Source organism: Styela clava, chromosome 3, assembly GCF_964204865.1.
Source record: "Styela clava chromosome 3, kaStyClav1.hap1.2, whole genome shotgun sequence".
NCBI lineage: Eukaryota > Metazoa > Chordata > Ascidiacea > Stolidobranchia > Styelidae > Styela > Styela clava.
Genome location: NC_135252.1, coordinates 10,597,566 through 10,615,595, shown reverse-complemented (window position 1 = coordinate 10,615,595; position 18,030 = coordinate 10,597,566). Strand labels below are relative to the sequence as shown.

The following is an 18,030-nucleotide window of genomic DNA, read 5'->3' as shown; positions in this document are numbered from 1 at the left end:
TTGGCCAACATATCCTGCAATTACAAGTCATGGTTCGCATATAGCGATTCCATTGAAATCTAGCCCAACATCACAGTGGTTCTGCCTTTTAAATGATTACTACCCTACAACAGTAGGCAAGCGGTTGTTACTATTCTAGTACTGCTACTAGTTAGCTAAAAGCGTGCACAGGGCAAAGCTTTGTATTCTACATACGATTTTCATATTTATCCCAAGGAGAATAAAGACGATGGGACGGCCTAATCTGGGCAAACCACAGGTTCTCGCTGAGGTAACAATTTCGGGTATAGGATCAGTTGGACAGTTATTTCTTTTCAGGTGCTTGGACTTGATGGTGAAGCAGTTACGTGAACCCCCTTGTCATGGCGGGAAGTCACAGCAATCCTCTCACACAGAATTAACCCTCAAGGGATTCGAATCTGCTAAACAGGGTAATTAGGTGCGACGGCAAGCGTATTCATAGAGCTTCGATTTTAGAACAATGCACATTTCCGCTGAGCCAAATCCATCTTCAGAGTCAAAGGTGCCAGATGCTGTGGTGTACCTTACGATTGATTGAGTTGTCTCATCAGCCTCCTAGTTCCCGCTACTACATCATACAAATTTCAGCCCTCAATCCACGAATTACAGCTCAATATTTTTGACATACCTGCCCATCCAACCGTTTTGAAGATTTAGAATCACATGGAAGCATCCACATTCTACTGAAAGTGAGCATTCGCAATAAGTCTTCCAAAACTCCCCAATAAATAGCAATCAAAGCAAAATTCGAAACTTGGTGAAATTTATTGAAAAGGAATATTTGCGAAAAGTACAAAATTGTTAAAAATCCTTTAAAAACCAATAGCTTGTGATATTGGCGCTTTCTTTCTAGTATGTTTTGTGGGCGAACCATCTTTCGTTCTAACTCTAGGTGATCGCAATTGTGATTCATTGCCTTTATGTTTTGAAGGTGAATAAACGTTATAATGCTGTGGAGTCAAATTCCCTCTTCGAGGAGAAAAAAATGAAAACGGAGAATTTTCTAAACTTTTACCTGCTACACAATCATTAGCAGATGTTAGCACACCTCCACTTGACCCAGTTTGAAATGATGTTGTGTTTGTCAGCACTGATATATCAGGCAAAGGTAATGTTGTCCTCATGGAAGGTTGATTTTGTGAACTGATCAAGTCTGAATTAACTGTTGCAGTGAGACTTCTATGAGAAACATGTACAGGGCTCGACATGATCACGTGATCATCACTAGAAATGTCTTTCTTGCGTTTTTTACGTTTTGGTGATACCCTTGGTTCTGTTGGTTTTGTTTTTCTTGATAAAATGCTCAAAAATGATGCATTCGCATTATTTGATACATTTTCCACTGTTGTGTTGTTTTCCTCCTGATCTTCTGTGATTGACCTTTGACTGAGATCAAATGTTTGACGATCCTGTTCGTTTTGCTCTTCCTGCCGTCTTTGCATTTCTAATTGCTTCAAAGATTCCCAATAATCCTATGCATAGAAATACAATTTGAACAGAATATTTCATAGGTTTATTTGTTAACCTATCACTGAATGATTATTGAAACTGTTAATGTTGATACTTGAAGATAAGATTCCCTAATATTTAACTTATAGTCTTAATATATCAGCATCACCCCCGAACATATACCCATCATTGTACACATGGTGCAAACCAGAAAGATAAATAGTAGTATTATATTTAATAAACAACTCAAGAGGTTCTCTACCACCTTTATGTATGAGTGGTCGCATGAGCTTCATATAGACACTGAAGCGCACATAATACTATAGAAAAATAGCTGAACACACAAGTATATATTGTGTATATGTTCAGGTCCTGTTATACTCATAAAGACCAGTTAATTTTTTTCAATTTTATGATGATTTCAGTTCTTGATATACCTTAACCAGGTTTATTCTATTTAATCAGTGTTTTTTTATTTTTATTTCGTCTAAAACACCTTCAAATGCCCCTTGCCCACATCAAAGTTCTTTTACCTAATTTAATACAGGACTTTATGAACACCAATTATTGGCATCTTAAGGAAGAATCGAGTCACAAATCAGAATCATAAAGATACTTTAGAATTATTCAAAGAGTGCCTGAAAAATAACACCCACACAATATTATTACTGTGAATAGAGTAACATCCTTTTGAAATCTGCGTTATATATATAATGATCGTATGAGTCCTACATTGGTATAAAAAATCTTAAGTTTTCATTATTTCTCAGTTCCATACCTGATAAGTTCCTTTCCATGTTGCTTTTAATATTCTTCCGACTTCATTATCAATATCTTCACCGGTATGTTGAATATTCAGCAAATTCAAATTCCTAATATTAACAGTCTCAGAATCTGAATCACTCGATATATCATTATCCTCTATTTCAATCTTCCCAACTAATGAACGAGTAAGCACAGTATGTTCAGGATTCCTGAGTAATTCTAGTATTGCATTGCTTCCTTTTATACTCGTGCAACATGAAAGACAGAATGTACTTGTGCTTGAATCATCTGGTTCTAAATGAACAATAACATTTTTTTAGTTAGGTTTGGTTCAGATAAGAACTACTTTATCATGGGTAACAATATGGTCCAATCATTGCGCTAATAAACGAAGTTCGCTTCAGTTGTCAAGTTTGATGATGAAATGACACTCAGTAATATATCAAATAGGAACAGCATTACAATACTTTGCGAACCATAAGGCGCACTTTAAATCCTTCAAAAATCGATGGTGCACATTGTAAGCCGGTGCATCTAATGTCTTATAGCCCGGTGAGCCCTATGTTTGGACAAAACTAAGCAATTTATTTACAATTCACCTTGTAGTTCGTAAAATATGGTACAATCATTACAAAAATAATTGAGTTTCAAAATAATTCTAGGTACAATAAGACACAATATCAATCTTGTTGTAAACAAATCCCAACAAAGGGACTGGTGGCAAAATTTCCAAGCAATGATGTTAAACAAGTTGCAAATAGCACTGCAGCAGCGTCAATATACAGAGAATACCGATACAATATTGATAATGAGGTGTGAACACTAAAGCTGATAAAATCCAGTACTGTTCACTCACCAGTTGATGAATTTACGGAAGATACATGTGTGGTGCATAAAGGACACATAGATAAAGAATCAGTATCGACTATAAATGATGATTTGAACAAAACATTGGAAAAAAATCTTTTCTCTATTCTTGCTTCCTTGTGAGGTAGAAGGTGTTTTTTCATTACTGTATTTTTTCTATGTTGATCAGTGCCAGTGCATGTTACTTCATGTATCCAATCATCGTAATTTTTCCTGAAAATCAGAATTACTTGAAATGTCAATTAAAATTCTGATGAATGAGCAATTTCCCAAGTACTCAACTTTAATTGTTGGAGTTTTGAATATATCGTTTTTTTTTACAACAAATAGCCAATCATTTTTAATTTTGAGTGCTCTAAAATGGAGAAGTCAGATTTTGAAGGCTGTTATTTCTATTCAAATCTTATAGTCAGAATATTTCCATGCTAAATTTGTTGGTATTTTCAATTTTTCTTTTGCAATTCTATTTTACAAAACCACTACAAACTAACATATGGAATTTTTTTCACTAACAAAATAATTGCTGATTTCCGTATCAACCACCTCAGTGATTGAGGTAGAATGATTCAAACCTTTTTAACTATTTCCATAACCACCCTTTTTAGTACAACCTACAAAGGTGTTATTAGAACATGAAATGAAAGAGATTAATATACAAAAACACACTTCTTCATATTGCATAAAAGCTCTTTGTTGTGTTCTTCTTCAAAGCTTGTAAAAGTTGCTGAAGTTTTTCCAGTGATAACGTTAGACAAATCATAAACATCTTGATGATTTTTCATGGCAAGAGTTTGATATCCAATATCACCAACTGCATTCATTTGAAAGACAATTATACCATTCCCAGGTCCTTCCTGAAATACATACCACAGATCGAAACTGGAGGAAATTGATAAGAATTATATAATGAAGGGCCAAATTGATTAGAACAGTCGGTGCTCCAGAAGTGTGCGTACCAATATGGAGGTAACTATGGTAATTTTGTTCGCCTATTCTAAATCAAGTTATATAAAGGGACTAAAACTTATGTGCAGAGGGTATATTCACTTGGCTAACACAGACAGTCCCCGAATTTGTGTTTGAAATAAAATAAGAAAAATCGGAGGTACACACACTACATGAGTAACGAACAGTCAATAAGAGTAATATCCAGATAAACATGATACCAAAGCATCTAGTAGTTAGCTGAACGAGTGTTAAGCTGAACTTGAGATTTCAGGTTAAGTCCTGAACCGATCACCTTATTTTCTTTCGATTCAGTAGGATGTGCCAAGCCAATAAAATGCTGGTCTCGTGTATAAACAAATACATATTCATATACTTATACAAGGCTTATTCAGATCGAACATGTTGAACAGGCAAGAAGATTGTTTACAAATAATATCAGCAGAAGCAATCACCATAGAAATATTACATTGATATATGTAAAATACAAGAGCTAGCTATTTAATTCTGTATCAATACAACTGACCATAAATTTGGGGTCATTATCGACTCATTAGTTAAATAGACAATGCACTAAAGAATTTTAGTTTTTCGTTATTATATATTAATAAATAAGTTAAGTTAAATTCTGTACTCTAATTTCCATTGTTTCAACGAACTTGATAAAATAACCTACCAAGGATACAGCATCTAAGCCAACAGTCATTTTCGAAGCTCTGTTTTTCAAATATGCTCCATGCTCATACAAATTGCGGTCTAGATAATTTTTTATATTTTTGAAACTTCCAAGTATTCTTGGCGGTCCTACTGCTTGTGGTGGATATATTTTAGCGACTTTTGATGTTGTTTTTCTTGATTTACACATTTGATAGCAATATACTTCATGTGCATTTTGGTTCCCAACCAAAATAGCAGATGTCGATTGTGACCTGATGTTCAAGAGAAATAAGATAAGTTAAGCTTCAACGCTGATATAGGGAAGAACATTAATAAACTAGGAATCAAAAAATTTCAAAATAAAATTGTGTTATTTCACCACCAGAAAATTGTGTGACCAGTACAACAATAAAAAAAATTGGACACAATTCGACATATATCAGGGAAAGACAAAACTGGTTATCTCAACAACTATCAAATAGGCACTAATTCAAAATGAAGAAATTCAGAGGAATGAGCTTTCACTGGATCAGGCCTACCATGTACGATGTGATATAATATGTTCAAGAACACACTTCAAGTCTAAAAATATTTCACTAAGTTTAACACTTTCAGTATATCGAAGGTGTAGTATTTGATTGATCATAAAAAACTTTCAAACCCCATAGGTCTTAAAGTCTAGGTGGGCTGATTTCTCAACGTTTCACTTGGAACAAAACCTAATAAAAACGCCCAATCAAAAATCAAGTATGATTTGATAGAAGTAGTGCGTTCCAGAATAGAAGCGTTCCAACAGATCCCTAAAAGCCAGAATATTAAGAATCAAAAATAATCCTCAAAAATACCCTTTATCTTACCATGCAATATCAGGATATACTTCATCCACGATACTCGATTGACAAACTTTAGAAATCTTAACATATTGAGGTGGAAATGTCATGTTCGTTCCCCACTGCATCAATGGCTGACCGCAATGTCGTTGGTCAAACAGGTATAAATTATAATTAGTTGCGATGAGACATTCGTAGTCATTTTCAATCCTCCTGCAGCTCTCGATAGCATAAATCTTTTCATGTTCTTTTGCGTGTTTAGATGTGTGAACATTGAATAAACTTCTGCAATTGAATACAAAGTTGAAAACTTTGAACCTCCAGAAGTATGTTTATGTATCAAAATAAACTTGCAGTGACATAACAATTGAAATTCAACAGAATTAAGCAATTTCAGACACTTTTTTACTCGGACGAATTTTCGAGCGTTGTTGTAAACATTGTCTCGTTTTCTAGTTTTGAGACTTATTGGTTTGTTTTCATACATATATTTCTACAATTTAAGTTTAAATCGAACAACTCATTCATCAACTTGTCCTAAGAAGTGATTTAGTTTAATTTCAGGAATCAAAAAATCGTAAGACCCGCAAAACCCAACTCAGCTTTCAATTTAGCTGTTGGTACTTTTATAATGGTATCTGTTGAATATGTTTGGAAGAAATTATTATTTCAAAGATCCAAACTATTTTACATGCCCCCACGTATGAAAATACTCTCAAAATAAGCATAAAAATATTGCAGTATATAAAAAGATTTTTTTGAGGTCAAGGGTCAGGAAAAACTAATTGAGTTGATGATTCGAAGAAGAGAAAACTCTAATTTTATGAATGTGTAAAGTCTATTTACTTCTATTTCAATAAATCCAGAAAATATGCATACATACATTCATTACAACTGCAGAATGACAACCCTGCTATTGTTGAAATGATGCAAGATTACCTATAACTGTTCTGCGTCCTAATATCAAACAAACACACATTTTCATCATCAGTTATATATATTTGTCTCGGGTGAGCAGCAAAGCAAACTTGTCTCCATGTATTTGAAGATCTCAATCCTCCCATTGTACCATTCAACAGTATTTCAAGATTGTGAATTGAACCCTAAAAAAATTCACAATTTTTAGTGACCTAGTGATCAAATCACTTGGCTTAACTATGTTGGCATCACAGAATAAAATATTGGGTACAAATGCAGAGGACCACCTTACCCAGTGAGTAATAAATTGAGTAAGCGATGCGGAACAGTAAAGGTTTAGATAAGTGGTTTCCGAAGTTTATTGACTGGGGGCCAAAATCAAGAGAATATTCACGAGCCAGGAAAGCGCCCGCGAAGGGCCGATAACGGTACCTATAATTGAGATACCAGTACGAATGAATTGTTACGAATATACACATGCTCGATTATGACGTAACATTCGGCGGTATATAGAACGCAATAAGTAAAAACATAAAATGTTTAACTATTTTACTTCAAATTCGGCGGGGCATATTGAATCGCTACGTGGGCCGTAATTGCCCCGTATGCCGCATTTTGAACATCACTGGTTTAGTTCCTTTAAAAATGGTAACTCCTTACATATCAGCAACTGCTAGTATGGAGCCTTGTTTAGAATTTAAAAAAAAATAAAAAAATGAGAATTTTTTTTTTCGAAACTGACCTGTGAGGCCATATTTGGACTTTTATCGGCATCAGGAGTCCACATTCTCACACATCTATCTGCAGTGGCTACAACACATTCTCCTGGAATGAATGGACTTAATGCTATGCTCGATATGTGACTGGATCCTGATGTTTTTAGCAAACCAAGTGAAGAAAGTGGAACTGTGTCATTTGAAAAAGAAGCCCTGAAAATATTTTAACAGTCCAATAAATGATGGTATATCGCATAAAAACATGTTCCAACTTTGGTGTACAAAATTTTAAAAATATAATCAAAATAGTATTGCAGCGTTTCTATAGTTGGTTGATAAACCGGTTTGGATTGTTTCAGTCATGAAACAATCAGTCAATTTTTTCGAGTCATTCTGGGATATTCTGTTGTTTAATTCAAAAAAAATGTGCGACTCTTCGTACAAATCCTCTAGTAATAATCGTACACCAGGTAATGTCTTCTAATAAAAGTGATGTAGCACATCTTTTCAATAGTAGAGAAATGAAAAACAAATGTATATTCGTTCATTGCATACAGAAGAAATAGACTTTAATACTTCTAAACAGTAATGTACTGCAGATGAATCAAATGGTATGCATAAAACACAGGAAATTTTCTAACATAAACTCAAGACTGCATATATTTATCACTAAATATAAGTTTCACATAATCCGAATATTTATAATGTGCAAAATACATAGTGTTCAATATATAGAGTATTGATCAGCAACTGACTAAAAATGTTTGTTTAAAAAATCCCATACCTGTCTTCTTCATCATTCCATTCCAACTGATGGCTGTCGAACTTGTTTAATAAAACATGATAATCGGATCTTGCACAGATAAGAAAATTGTCGGCTGTTTCAGGACAAGTAACATCGATCTGAAGAATTCTTCCATTCAACGACTGACTGTGAATATTAAAATTTTATGAAAACATGAGGGTTTCATACTTAAAAGAATTAATATCAATTTAATGCATGAAAAATAAATGTTATATATTTCACTTGTTCAATGATAAGTTAGATGACCTTCAATTTAAATTTGTCAAGAAATAGGATATTGTGTAATGAACTGTAAGCCTTTTTTCCCGACAGGTATGAAAAATATACTAGAACAACACAATAAGAGTGGGATAAGAATATGCAGGCATAGTGGCTTAGCTGGAGTGCTTTACTATGCTGGTATCGTAGATGGAAAACCTCGATTTCAATTACAATGCTCCTGCCTTTACCCAGGGTGCAACAATTTAAATAAGCAATGCTGCAGAATTAGGTCATTCAAAAATAGTGATTCTTTGTATAGTCTACATAGACGGTATAAAAAACGATGTCTTTGGAATAAACAAGATATAGCATAACCAACCAGCGAATTTGATAACCCAACGACAGCTTGCAAACAAACTTACTACTAATGGAAAGAGATTATGCTATTCCTATTTGTCAAGTCGGTTCTGACTTAATTATCCACTTACTGGATTTCAGATCCAAGAAGTAGTTTGGGAAACAAATTCTGTCCTTGATTATTGCAAACAGATGAGCCTTGTGAGTCTACGTCATTTTCTAGCTTTAAAAAATTTGAATTCATCAGAAAATGGAACACAATCTGGGTTATGTTATTGGCCAATAGATAGGTAATACAAAAAAAGTTACACATATAAAAATCTTCAACAACAGAGCAAGTAGGCCACCACCCACAGAAACAACATAGTATATGAAATTTAGCACATGTTTCTATTTTTCAACATAAAACATTCATTTAAAAAAGCACTGATATGCTACAACAATAGATTCCTGTATTATGTCAGCAGCTTAGTAGACAAAAAAAGTGTTCTACCAAAGATGAAACTATTTTACCCCATTCTTCATATCAATTGTTAAACTTTTAATGCATAGCTCATCAAGACATTGACCTTGTGGACAGACAAGAATTCCATACTGTTTCCCATTTCTAGAACAATAAATTTTTCGAAGCAATTAAAAAATTTGAATTTAAAACAAACTATTTTTACAGTTTTTAGATATAAAGGAAATTGAAATTACCAATTTTGTACCCATATACTCATAGATGATATTCTTAATTTATTCTGAAAAACAGTTCATATCTAGAATATAATGTGTATTAAACTATTTCCAACAGAAAAAAACACTCAATCCCTATCACTACATCCTCAATTAGAGGGGTCATCCAAGACTGATGAATGTAAGTTCATCAGTGATAAATAAAACCTATCACTTGATTGTCTTCACTAATCTCAAGTTTGCAATAAAAAAAAGTTTGTCCAAGAACCAATGATTTTATTGGTAGAGTTCAAACTGTGGTAACTTCCCCAAATGGATACAAGCAATGTAGTAGAACACTGAAGCAACCTCAGTCCCAATAATTACTATCATCACCTAAGACTTTTTTTTAATATTGCCAAATGAAAGAAATAAATAAAAATAAATTGAAATACCTTTTTCCAATATGACTGTACGACAAGCAGCCTCCAGAATAATCTCGATCACAATATCTTTTCAAAATCTCAGTTTGAGATTCTTTTCTAACAATATCTCGAAGTAATTTTGTCCCAACATCACATAGTGAAGGATCGATGTGTTTCAAATACATATGTCTTCGAAAACGTTTCTAAAATACAGCACAAACAGCTTCAACCAAAGTTAGTGTTTATCAAACCAATACTGGGAGCTTAGTTTTGAAATATTCATAATCCTACTATTTATTGCAAAATAACATCTCAATAAAAAACCAATAAATATGTACATTAAAGTACTTTAACGCAATCTTAATACATGAAAAATGTTTCAAACAAAATTAGTAGAACTTGAAAATTGATTTCTGATCATTTTAAATTTGCTGCTATTGTGATATAAAAAATAATTCATTTCATCAATAACGACATAATTTTGCCTAAAATGAACTAAATTGAATATAAAAAAATAGATAAAAAAGGACAATGAAATACGGTAAGTGATTAAAATCAAGAAAAAAAAGTTCAACCATCAATTGGGATTACACAAGATTAACTGCATTATACTTCCTCAATGAAGACATTAAAGAAATACATTTATTTCAGTATGTAAGAATGAAGGATAAAATAGAAAAGCAGTTAAGGTACTTTTTGTTATCTTATAATGAAGAACAATTAATCAGAAACCCATGTTAGGTTGACAAAATAATTAAATTTACCAGTACATATGCTAATATAGACAATCGCAATACATAGGATCACATATTTATACACCAATAATTCGGGAAGAATAGTGTTAAGATATTTATGCGAACATACTTTTTTTTTCCTGGACGGCAAACTGTTAATGATCGGTTGAATAATTTCATCAAAACATTGACCAGTTATATCTGGATGATCCTCGATTAAATTGTTTATGTATTTTTCAACAGGTATTGTCAGTATATGAGAGCTGTCTTTTCTGTAATCTAAAAAAATCATATACGATAATGAAAACAACAAACAGTAGGTAAACAATGAGAATATACTTTGATATATTGAAGCGTTCATCAATGCTATTGTTAACCTGCACCTATGTGTTCAGCGTTTACATATCTTTATTCGCTTTCCAAGTTATCCAAAATTTAAATTAAATTTCTTTTCCAATATTTCTGATTTCTCAAAAGTTATCGTCCCAATTTAATTTTTTTCTCATTATTTCTCATTTCTTAATGATTTCAGTATCTTGAAGACATGCTAATTTTGACGGCAACTGTGAATTTTGTTTACCCCTTTGCTCTCTTTGTGTTGTTTTGGTTTATATCAGAAGGAATGTTTGATCAAAAATAATCTTTATGAAGCTATGATGAAATTTTATGCAAATATTGAAATGGATATCAAGATTATTTTTAAGGGAGTAAAAAAATTCAGAACTCCACAAATATATATTTCAAGTTGTTTACTACCTTTATGAGATCGCTTTCTTCCTTGTTCAAATATGACTCTCTCTTTGAACAATTTAGCAAAGGTAATATCATCTTCAATAAGTTTGGGAAAATAGGCAGGTTTTCCCAATGTGAAAAAATCATGTGTTGGTGTTAGAACTCTAGAATCAATTGTCTTGCTCAATGGTGTTTCCAAAGTACTGTCAGATGTATGCTGTGACCGATGCTTTCGGACAATGACTTGAGATTCATTCTGCCAATACAGCGATTACCAAAATATGTTATAATATTATGTGACTGCCTTAGATAGCATCGGAATCACCCTTCCAAGATCTCAGTTTAGCGTTGCTGCCAGTGATTATATAATTCAATCATATTTAAACCATGCTAGGCATAAGGTTCAGTATTTTTGTTTCATGTTATACCATGTTTCGTGCTGAAGAAATTCCATTACCAATGAGCAAGTCGATTTTTTTGAGATAATTTTGCTAAGAATGCCGTTACAAAACTATATCTATTGCTGCATTGATTTTTTCATTTTAAAACAGGAGGCTTAGTTTCGATTTACGTTTCATTTAAATGGTTTGTTTATTGAATTACAGTAGTAATTACGTGGCATGCCAATTAGCTATGTATTATTATCAATGGAACAGCAACTGTCAACATAGTCTTCAATGCTATAAAATTAAAATAACATCTACTTCACAGAACTGGCACTAAAAGTAAAAAAACTAAAATTAATGAAACAAAAAAGTAGTTTTTTAAACTGAACATTTCGCAACCCACCTCATCAACATCAATGTCCACAGATTCCCAGCATCCATAATCTGTAAATGCTTGTTGATTGTGTTTACTGTAACCACGAGTGTGAGTTGGAAATACAAAACTAGGATATTCACACATTTTTTCAAAATATTTCATCTGATCCCACGACTGCTTTTCCCATTATTGTGTATGGTTGCACTTGCATTCATGGTGACTTCACAATTATTGAATTAAAACAGCTAAAACACTAAATTTATGAATAATATGCATTTTTAACATAAAGAAAAAATAACTCTCGAATCGCAATGAAAAGACTGAAGATGACAAAAAACTGGAGGAAATGGAAACTCTTTATAACAGACCATCAATATGCATTTATTTTATTACCTGGCCAGATACAGAGATATGAAATTCTTGATTTAAACTAATTCAGCATCTCGCATCTTGCCAAGAATGGGCATGAAAACCATTCCCGGAAAAAATTTAACCAATATGCAAGATTGATAACATTGTGGAATGAAAACAAAAGAAATATTTTCGCACAAGTCCAGGGCACAAAGAATTGCAAATGAGAAATTTAAACAAGTGTGCGAGAAGAACAGCAGTCTAACTCCTTTTTTTGTAATGTTCGTTCATTACTTGAGGATCATTTCATATCATCGTGGCAATACCCATTAGAGAATAATACACAGTTGCAATAATGAAATGCTGTCATAAACAAAGACCAAAGTTTTCATATTAGTCATCTTAATAATTCCATATCTGGTGAAAACAAAGTATAAATGACTCAAAGAATAAATTGAATCAATTTATTACATAGCCATATTGTTGCCTATCCCATACCCTACATTGTGTATTTATCATTAAATATTCAACCTGTTTGTAAGAGTGAACTCATTGCATTATTTAAATATTTATATAAAGCCAAAAATATTTCCAAATAGATAGACATTAAAATGAATTGATTGGTTTGCCAAAATATGCAGCCAAGTTCGCTTCTCTAAAAGCTTCCGACAGTGTTGGATGAGCATGACAAACTCTTGCAACATCTTCAGATGAAGCTCCATATTCCATCGCAAGAACGGCTTCATTGATCATTTCGCCAGCACCTCCACCAATGATATGAGCTCCCAATATTCTGTCGGTCTCTTTGTGACTGAGAATTTTTACAAATCCATCAGTGTCAGCATTTGTCTTTGCTCGGCTATTAGCTGCGAAAGGAAATTTACCAACTTTGTAAGGAATATTTGCCTCCTTTAAATCTTCTTCAGTTTTGCCAACCCATCCAACTTCTGGGTGAGTATAAATAACAGAAGGCACACAATTGTAGTCAATATGGACTGGTGCACCAGTTAAACCTTCTACACATATAATACCTTCATCCTCAGCCTTATGGGCAAGCATAGGACCTGGAATGCAATCACCGATGGCATATATACCTGGACAGCTTGTTTGGAACCTTTCATCAACAGAGATGATTCCTTGTTTGTTTGCTGTTATTCCAACATTTTCTAATCCCAGTCCCTGTGTATATGGTCTACGACCGATACAAACAAGCAGAACATCACATTCTAATGTTTCTGGTTTACCTCCGGCTGCAGCCTCAACATTAACTTTGATACAAGAGTCTGTTTTATCAGCAGATATCACTTTCGTATTGAGTTTAAAATTCATTCCTTGTTTCTTTAAAGTACGTTGAAACGTTTTCGAAACATCCATGTCGATACCCATTCCCCCAACATGTCCAAGAAATTCTATCGCAGTTACTTCAGAACCTAATCTTGACCAGACAGATCCTAGCTCAACACCGATTACTCCAGCACCAATAAGAATCAATCTTTTTGGAATCGCTTTCAAGCTTAGAGCACCGGTTGATGAAATAATCCTTTCTTCATCAACTTCAATACCGGGGAATGGTGTAACTTCAGAGCCAGTAGCAATTAATATATTTTTTGTATTGATAACTTCACTATTTCCTTCTTCATTTGTAGCTATCACCTGTGTTGGACTTTTAATCATACCATGACCACGAACATGCGTAACTTTATTGAACTTGAATAATCCAGCAACACCATCGGTGAGACCCTTTACAGCAGATGATTTTTGTCCCATCATTTTTTCCAGATTAACAGAAACATTGGAAACTTCAATCCCCCTGGATTCAAAATCTTTTCCATGTGCAAGATGGTACAAATGAGAATTATTTAGAAGAGCTTTCGATGGTATACACCCAACATTCAAACATGTCCCACCTAGGGTTGGACTCTTTTCTACGCAAACAGTTTTCATTCCTAGCTGGGCAGCTTTGATAGCAGCGACATAACCGCCTGGTCCAGATCCTATCACTGTCAAATCGGCATCATGAGTGGCCGTTGCATTTGTCCTGGCATTCAAGCAATTGAAACCAAGTGAGGAACCTTTCGAAAGTCTACGAGCTAATGCAGAATTCAGTTTTAAATTGAACATTTTGGCTTAAATATAAACAATAAATTAGATTACTAAATAAGTACAGCATAAAAATCTGCAAAAAAGGACAATTCAAATGCAGAAATAATTAAATCTGTGTCATTTATAATTAGCCATTTATATCAGAAAGAAGTTTGTGAAGTTAAAACACAGGACCTATCAAATCAAAGCAGCCGCTGGCACAAATTTGCCACCACTGAATGTAAATACTAATTCAATTTTGTACAATACAGCCTTCAAAAATATCTTCAGAGCAATAGGAAAGTTTTCCAAGTTTCACATTTTACACAATGAATTGACAAATAGGGCATAAGATACAAAAAGTGGAAAAATTTTCTGCCACAACAGGCTATTTATAAATGAAAATAAAGTGACCAATATTACAAGTTTACAAAATTTGAAAAAACAATCGACAATTGAAAAGATGTTTTTATATTTTGGAAAATCCAAATCTAAGTTATGCAGTTGAAATTTTGCATTTTCAGAAAGATCAGGATTTATAATAAATTTCTCACAAAAATTTGCCGATATCATGATTTGATGAACAATGGCAAAATTCAGCACATTCAACAAGAAAATGAATTACAGAGAACTCAAACTCGTATGAGCATATTTATGTGGAAAAAATGCCGAAGTAGCTGCATTTATAAACCAGAGAAAACAAGAAGAAAACAATCAAAAAGAAGAATGTTATAATAAAAAAAGAACAACTGGGTAAACAAACAAGTATTCGACACATAAGTATGTATTTCTGCTTTCGTTTCAGTGAACAAATAAGATCTCAAAACAATGTATCTATATCTATTCAATCTATATTGAATCACGAACCACACAACATAATTAGAAATATCTCAATTTCAGAAAAGTTTTTCAGCAGGTCAATAATATGACAGAATTTAATAAATATACACAAATTTTCTAAATACTACTTTCGCTTAAGAATAGTTGTTTAAAATGAAATTTTAAAGTTTTTGGGAAGCCAAATATAAAGCATCTCAACATAATAATAAAGTGAATGAAATAATGTACATAGGAAAATGAAGACAACACCAACATATATCATAGCTTCTCATAAAGTCAGAAATTCATTCTCAAGGGGATACCACAAATTATAACCATAAAGATTCCTGATGCAAATACATTAAACATTGCCATTTGCGGTAATTAGAAAACTCACTCATTGAATGACGTTATTAGCAATTATAGTTTTCACTAAATATAAATACATGACTGTCAACATTCTACTCTTGTCAGAGTATATAACTTGTTCCACAGAGTCGGATGCAAAAATAATTCTTAACTGCTTGATGAAATTGGAGTGAGGAACATAATATTACCGGTTACACAGATCATAAAAAGTATTTTATTCTACTTCTGTTACAAAAATAATACAAACATGAACGAAATTATTAAACCAGAACAAAAAGAAATTGTTTTCCTCAAACATTGCAAACAATTATAATCATCCGATAGGGAAAATAAAGAAAGCCATGGTGAAAAGTCCCAATACCACTACCGAACAAAAAGAACTACAAAATCATGTCAAATAAAAATGAAAAAAGTTTATGTTGCCATATATTGATTTCTTCCTTCTACTACACGCACTTATATCTATTTTTTTTATTCTTTACAATATGACTATGATATGCTTTTGCGAGCAGCCAAACATATAAATGTTGTTTTCCTTGTATTTCAGGATATCATTACCATCAATTCAAATCACACACAAGAAGGTTTGAAAAAATTGTTTTTTTTTTAAATTAAAAACCATTCACATTTCTAAATTCGAAAAGGCATTTCGACAGTGTGATATACATATAAGACAAATAATAGTGATTCCGCTAGAAATATATCAACTTAGATTATTCAAATGCTTTAAAACAAAACAAATCAGTTGGAACTTCACAGCAGTGAATCCAATAAGTTTTGCAATTGCGGAACATGGAAATTCAGATGAACGACTATTATTATTCCCGTTATAACACTATTTCTAAATGAGCATATCAATATATCATCCATCAAAAATAAATTCTAGGATATGATACCAAAAGGTATACCTGATTTTGTAGAAGGCAGTCATCTACCTAAAAACATCATACTTGCACACACAGAGAAAGCAACAATGGAAGGCAGAAATAAACTTCAAAATATACAATTCAATGTATATAACATATTTTCCTGAGGCAAGCATGTTACATCATAATAGGATCCCTAATTTACATCTTAGTTTGCAATTCTGTGTTACGAACACAATCACATTACTCAATACCTCTGTGTGCAAAGAGTAACATATTGAGGACAAGCTTGCCATGTAATTGTGATGCAAATCTGCAAATAGTGATAAATAAAAAGTAAGAGATTCTGAAAAGAATCACAATAGTCTTTCCAGTGTTCCACCAGGTAAAAGTCAGTGCATTGCTAACTTGCTCTGTGAAGGTTTTCGTACTTGAGGCAGTTCGTCAGGAGTTGGCATGTGATCCCCTGTTACTTCTTTAGGTTCGACTTGTGCTGGTATCTTCTTGCCTCCCATTTTTGCTTTTGCCATGTTGTAGTCACCAGAATCAAAAAATTTCTTTTGACTACCGAGGCGTTGTTGCAGAAATCCTCCTTTTTTAGGTGGAAGATCTTTGTATTTCGTCATCAACATTGCCTCTTGCTGTTTTTCAACTGAAACAGGGGGTGTCGCTGGTTTCTTAAAATCACCAGTTTCTTGCTGTCCTTCTGACATATTGGAATTCTAGATAATATATGGTTTACCGCACAGGATTATCAGTAGTTATGCTAATTAACTAAAATACCCAATGATAAAATTAATGCAGTAATGCCATTCAAATGCTCAGCGGACTCATTTGAGACCGCGGACTCGGGTTGGGAAACACTGTCCTAGTATAACGCAGCAGTCCTAAACTGCTGTTATTATTGTTAGGGGACCTCTGTCACGCTAGCGAAATCCTGCTGCTCAAAAATACGATGTCTTAAAAAGTGTTTCATTATAAAATTTATGAATAAAAAATATTTTTAATTGCAATAAGCAAATGAGGTCTAAAATTTTGTTAGGGTTAGGGTTTCCGTGGCTATTGATTAGAAATAGGCCTACTTCGCAAAGTGGGAACACACTTTTATGACATCGTATATTTTTATGTAGGATTTCGCTAACGTGAGAGTGGCGTTAGGGGGGGGGGTCTCATGTAGTTTCATACCTAACATACTTCTAGTGGGCGTAGCATGACAAATTTTTCACGTATCAATCCTAACCGCCACCTGACTACACCATCCAAAAATTACATCATTACGACGTCACAGTGACGTAATAGAGCCCTTCAAACTATATGAACTGCCATCCGAGGAAGATCGATAGCGTCAGTCAGTTCTTTAGCGCCGGCGCCAATGGCGTTTCGGGCGATCGTACGTATATTTGGCAAGCTCTATGACGTGATTGTGATGTCGTAGTGACGTAATTTTTGGATGGCGTAGTCAGATGGGGGATAGGATTGACATATCAAAAAATTGTTATGCTACGCCCACTAGAAGTACCGGTACGTTAGGTACGAAACTGCACGAAACCCTTGTGGGTCTGGTATAGTTTAGTACCACATGTACTTCTAGTTGACCTGGCTCAACAATTTTTGCATATGTCAATCCCAACCCCTACCTGACTACGTCACCGAAAATTACGTCATTTCGATGTCACAGTGGCGTAATAAGACCCACCGAAGT

The 18,030-nt window shown here is 33.6% G+C and overlaps 3 protein-coding genes across 4 annotated transcripts; all 3 read right to left on the bottom strand.

Moving 5' to 3' along the window:
- Positions 1-767: 767 nt before the first annotated feature.
- On the bottom strand, positions 768-12,003 carry LOC120343183 (uncharacterized). Of its 2 annotated transcripts, XM_039412313.2 has the most exons (15): positions 11,869-12,003; positions 11,104-11,335; positions 10,478-10,626; positions 9,644-9,816; positions 9,045-9,138; positions 8,663-8,754; positions 7,953-8,099; positions 7,195-7,381; positions 6,474-6,637; positions 5,562-5,819; positions 4,724-4,976; positions 3,769-3,956; positions 3,092-3,315; positions 2,249-2,529; positions 768-1,493 (listed from the first exon to the last, which is right to left on the bottom strand). In XM_039412313.2, exons 1-15 carry the CDS (start codon positions 12,001-12,003, stop codon positions 834-836), a joined length of 3,237 nt encoding a protein of 1,078 aa, XP_039268247.2. In that variant the 3' UTR covers positions 768-833. The 2 variants fall into 2 exon arrangements, with proteins under 2 accessions (XP_039268247.2, XP_077967312.1); XM_078111186.1 differs by lacking the exons at positions 11,104-11,335; positions 11,869-12,003 and having other exon boundaries at positions 10,479-10,618.
- A 91-nt stretch (positions 12,004-12,094) lies between these two features.
- On the bottom strand, positions 12,095-14,317 carry LOC120343184 (dihydrolipoyl dehydrogenase, mitochondrial-like). The gene has a single exon (XM_039412316.2). It carries the CDS (start codon positions 14,311-14,313, stop codon positions 12,799-12,801), a length of 1,515 nt encoding a protein of 504 aa, XP_039268250.2. The 5' UTR covers positions 14,314-14,317; the 3' UTR covers positions 12,095-12,798.
- Positions 14,318-14,367: 50 nt separating this feature from the next.
- Positions 14,368-17,180, bottom strand: LOC120343185 (cAMP-regulated phosphoprotein 19-A-like). The gene has a single exon (XM_039412317.2). It carries the CDS (start codon positions 17,039-17,041, stop codon positions 16,721-16,723), a length of 321 nt encoding a protein of 106 aa, XP_039268251.1. The 5' UTR covers positions 17,042-17,180; the 3' UTR covers positions 14,368-16,720.
- Positions 17,181-18,030: the final 850 nt, after the last annotated feature.

Bases quoted from the DNA above. Each gene is read 5' to 3' on its own strand.
- LOC120343183 (XM_039412313.2), bottom strand. From the start codon at position 12,003: ATGAAATATTTTGAAAAAATGTGTGAATATCCTAGTTTTGTATTTCCA. The intron at 9,139-9,643 runs GTATTTCAATTT...TTATTGTTCTAG, and splicing joins TACAGTCATATTGGAAAAAG to AAATGGGAAACAGTATGGAA. The intron at 8,100-8,662 runs GTAAGTGGATAA...TAATATTCACAG, and splicing joins CTTCTTGGATCTGAAATCCA to TCAGTCGTTGAATGGAAGAA.
- LOC120343184 (XM_039412316.2), bottom strand. From the start codon at position 14,313: ATGTTCAATTTAAAACTGAATTCTGCATTAGCTCGTAGACTTTCGAAA.
- LOC120343185 (XM_039412317.2), bottom strand. From the start codon at position 17,041: ATGTCAGAAGGACAGCAAGAAACTGGTGATTTTAAGAAACCAGCGACA.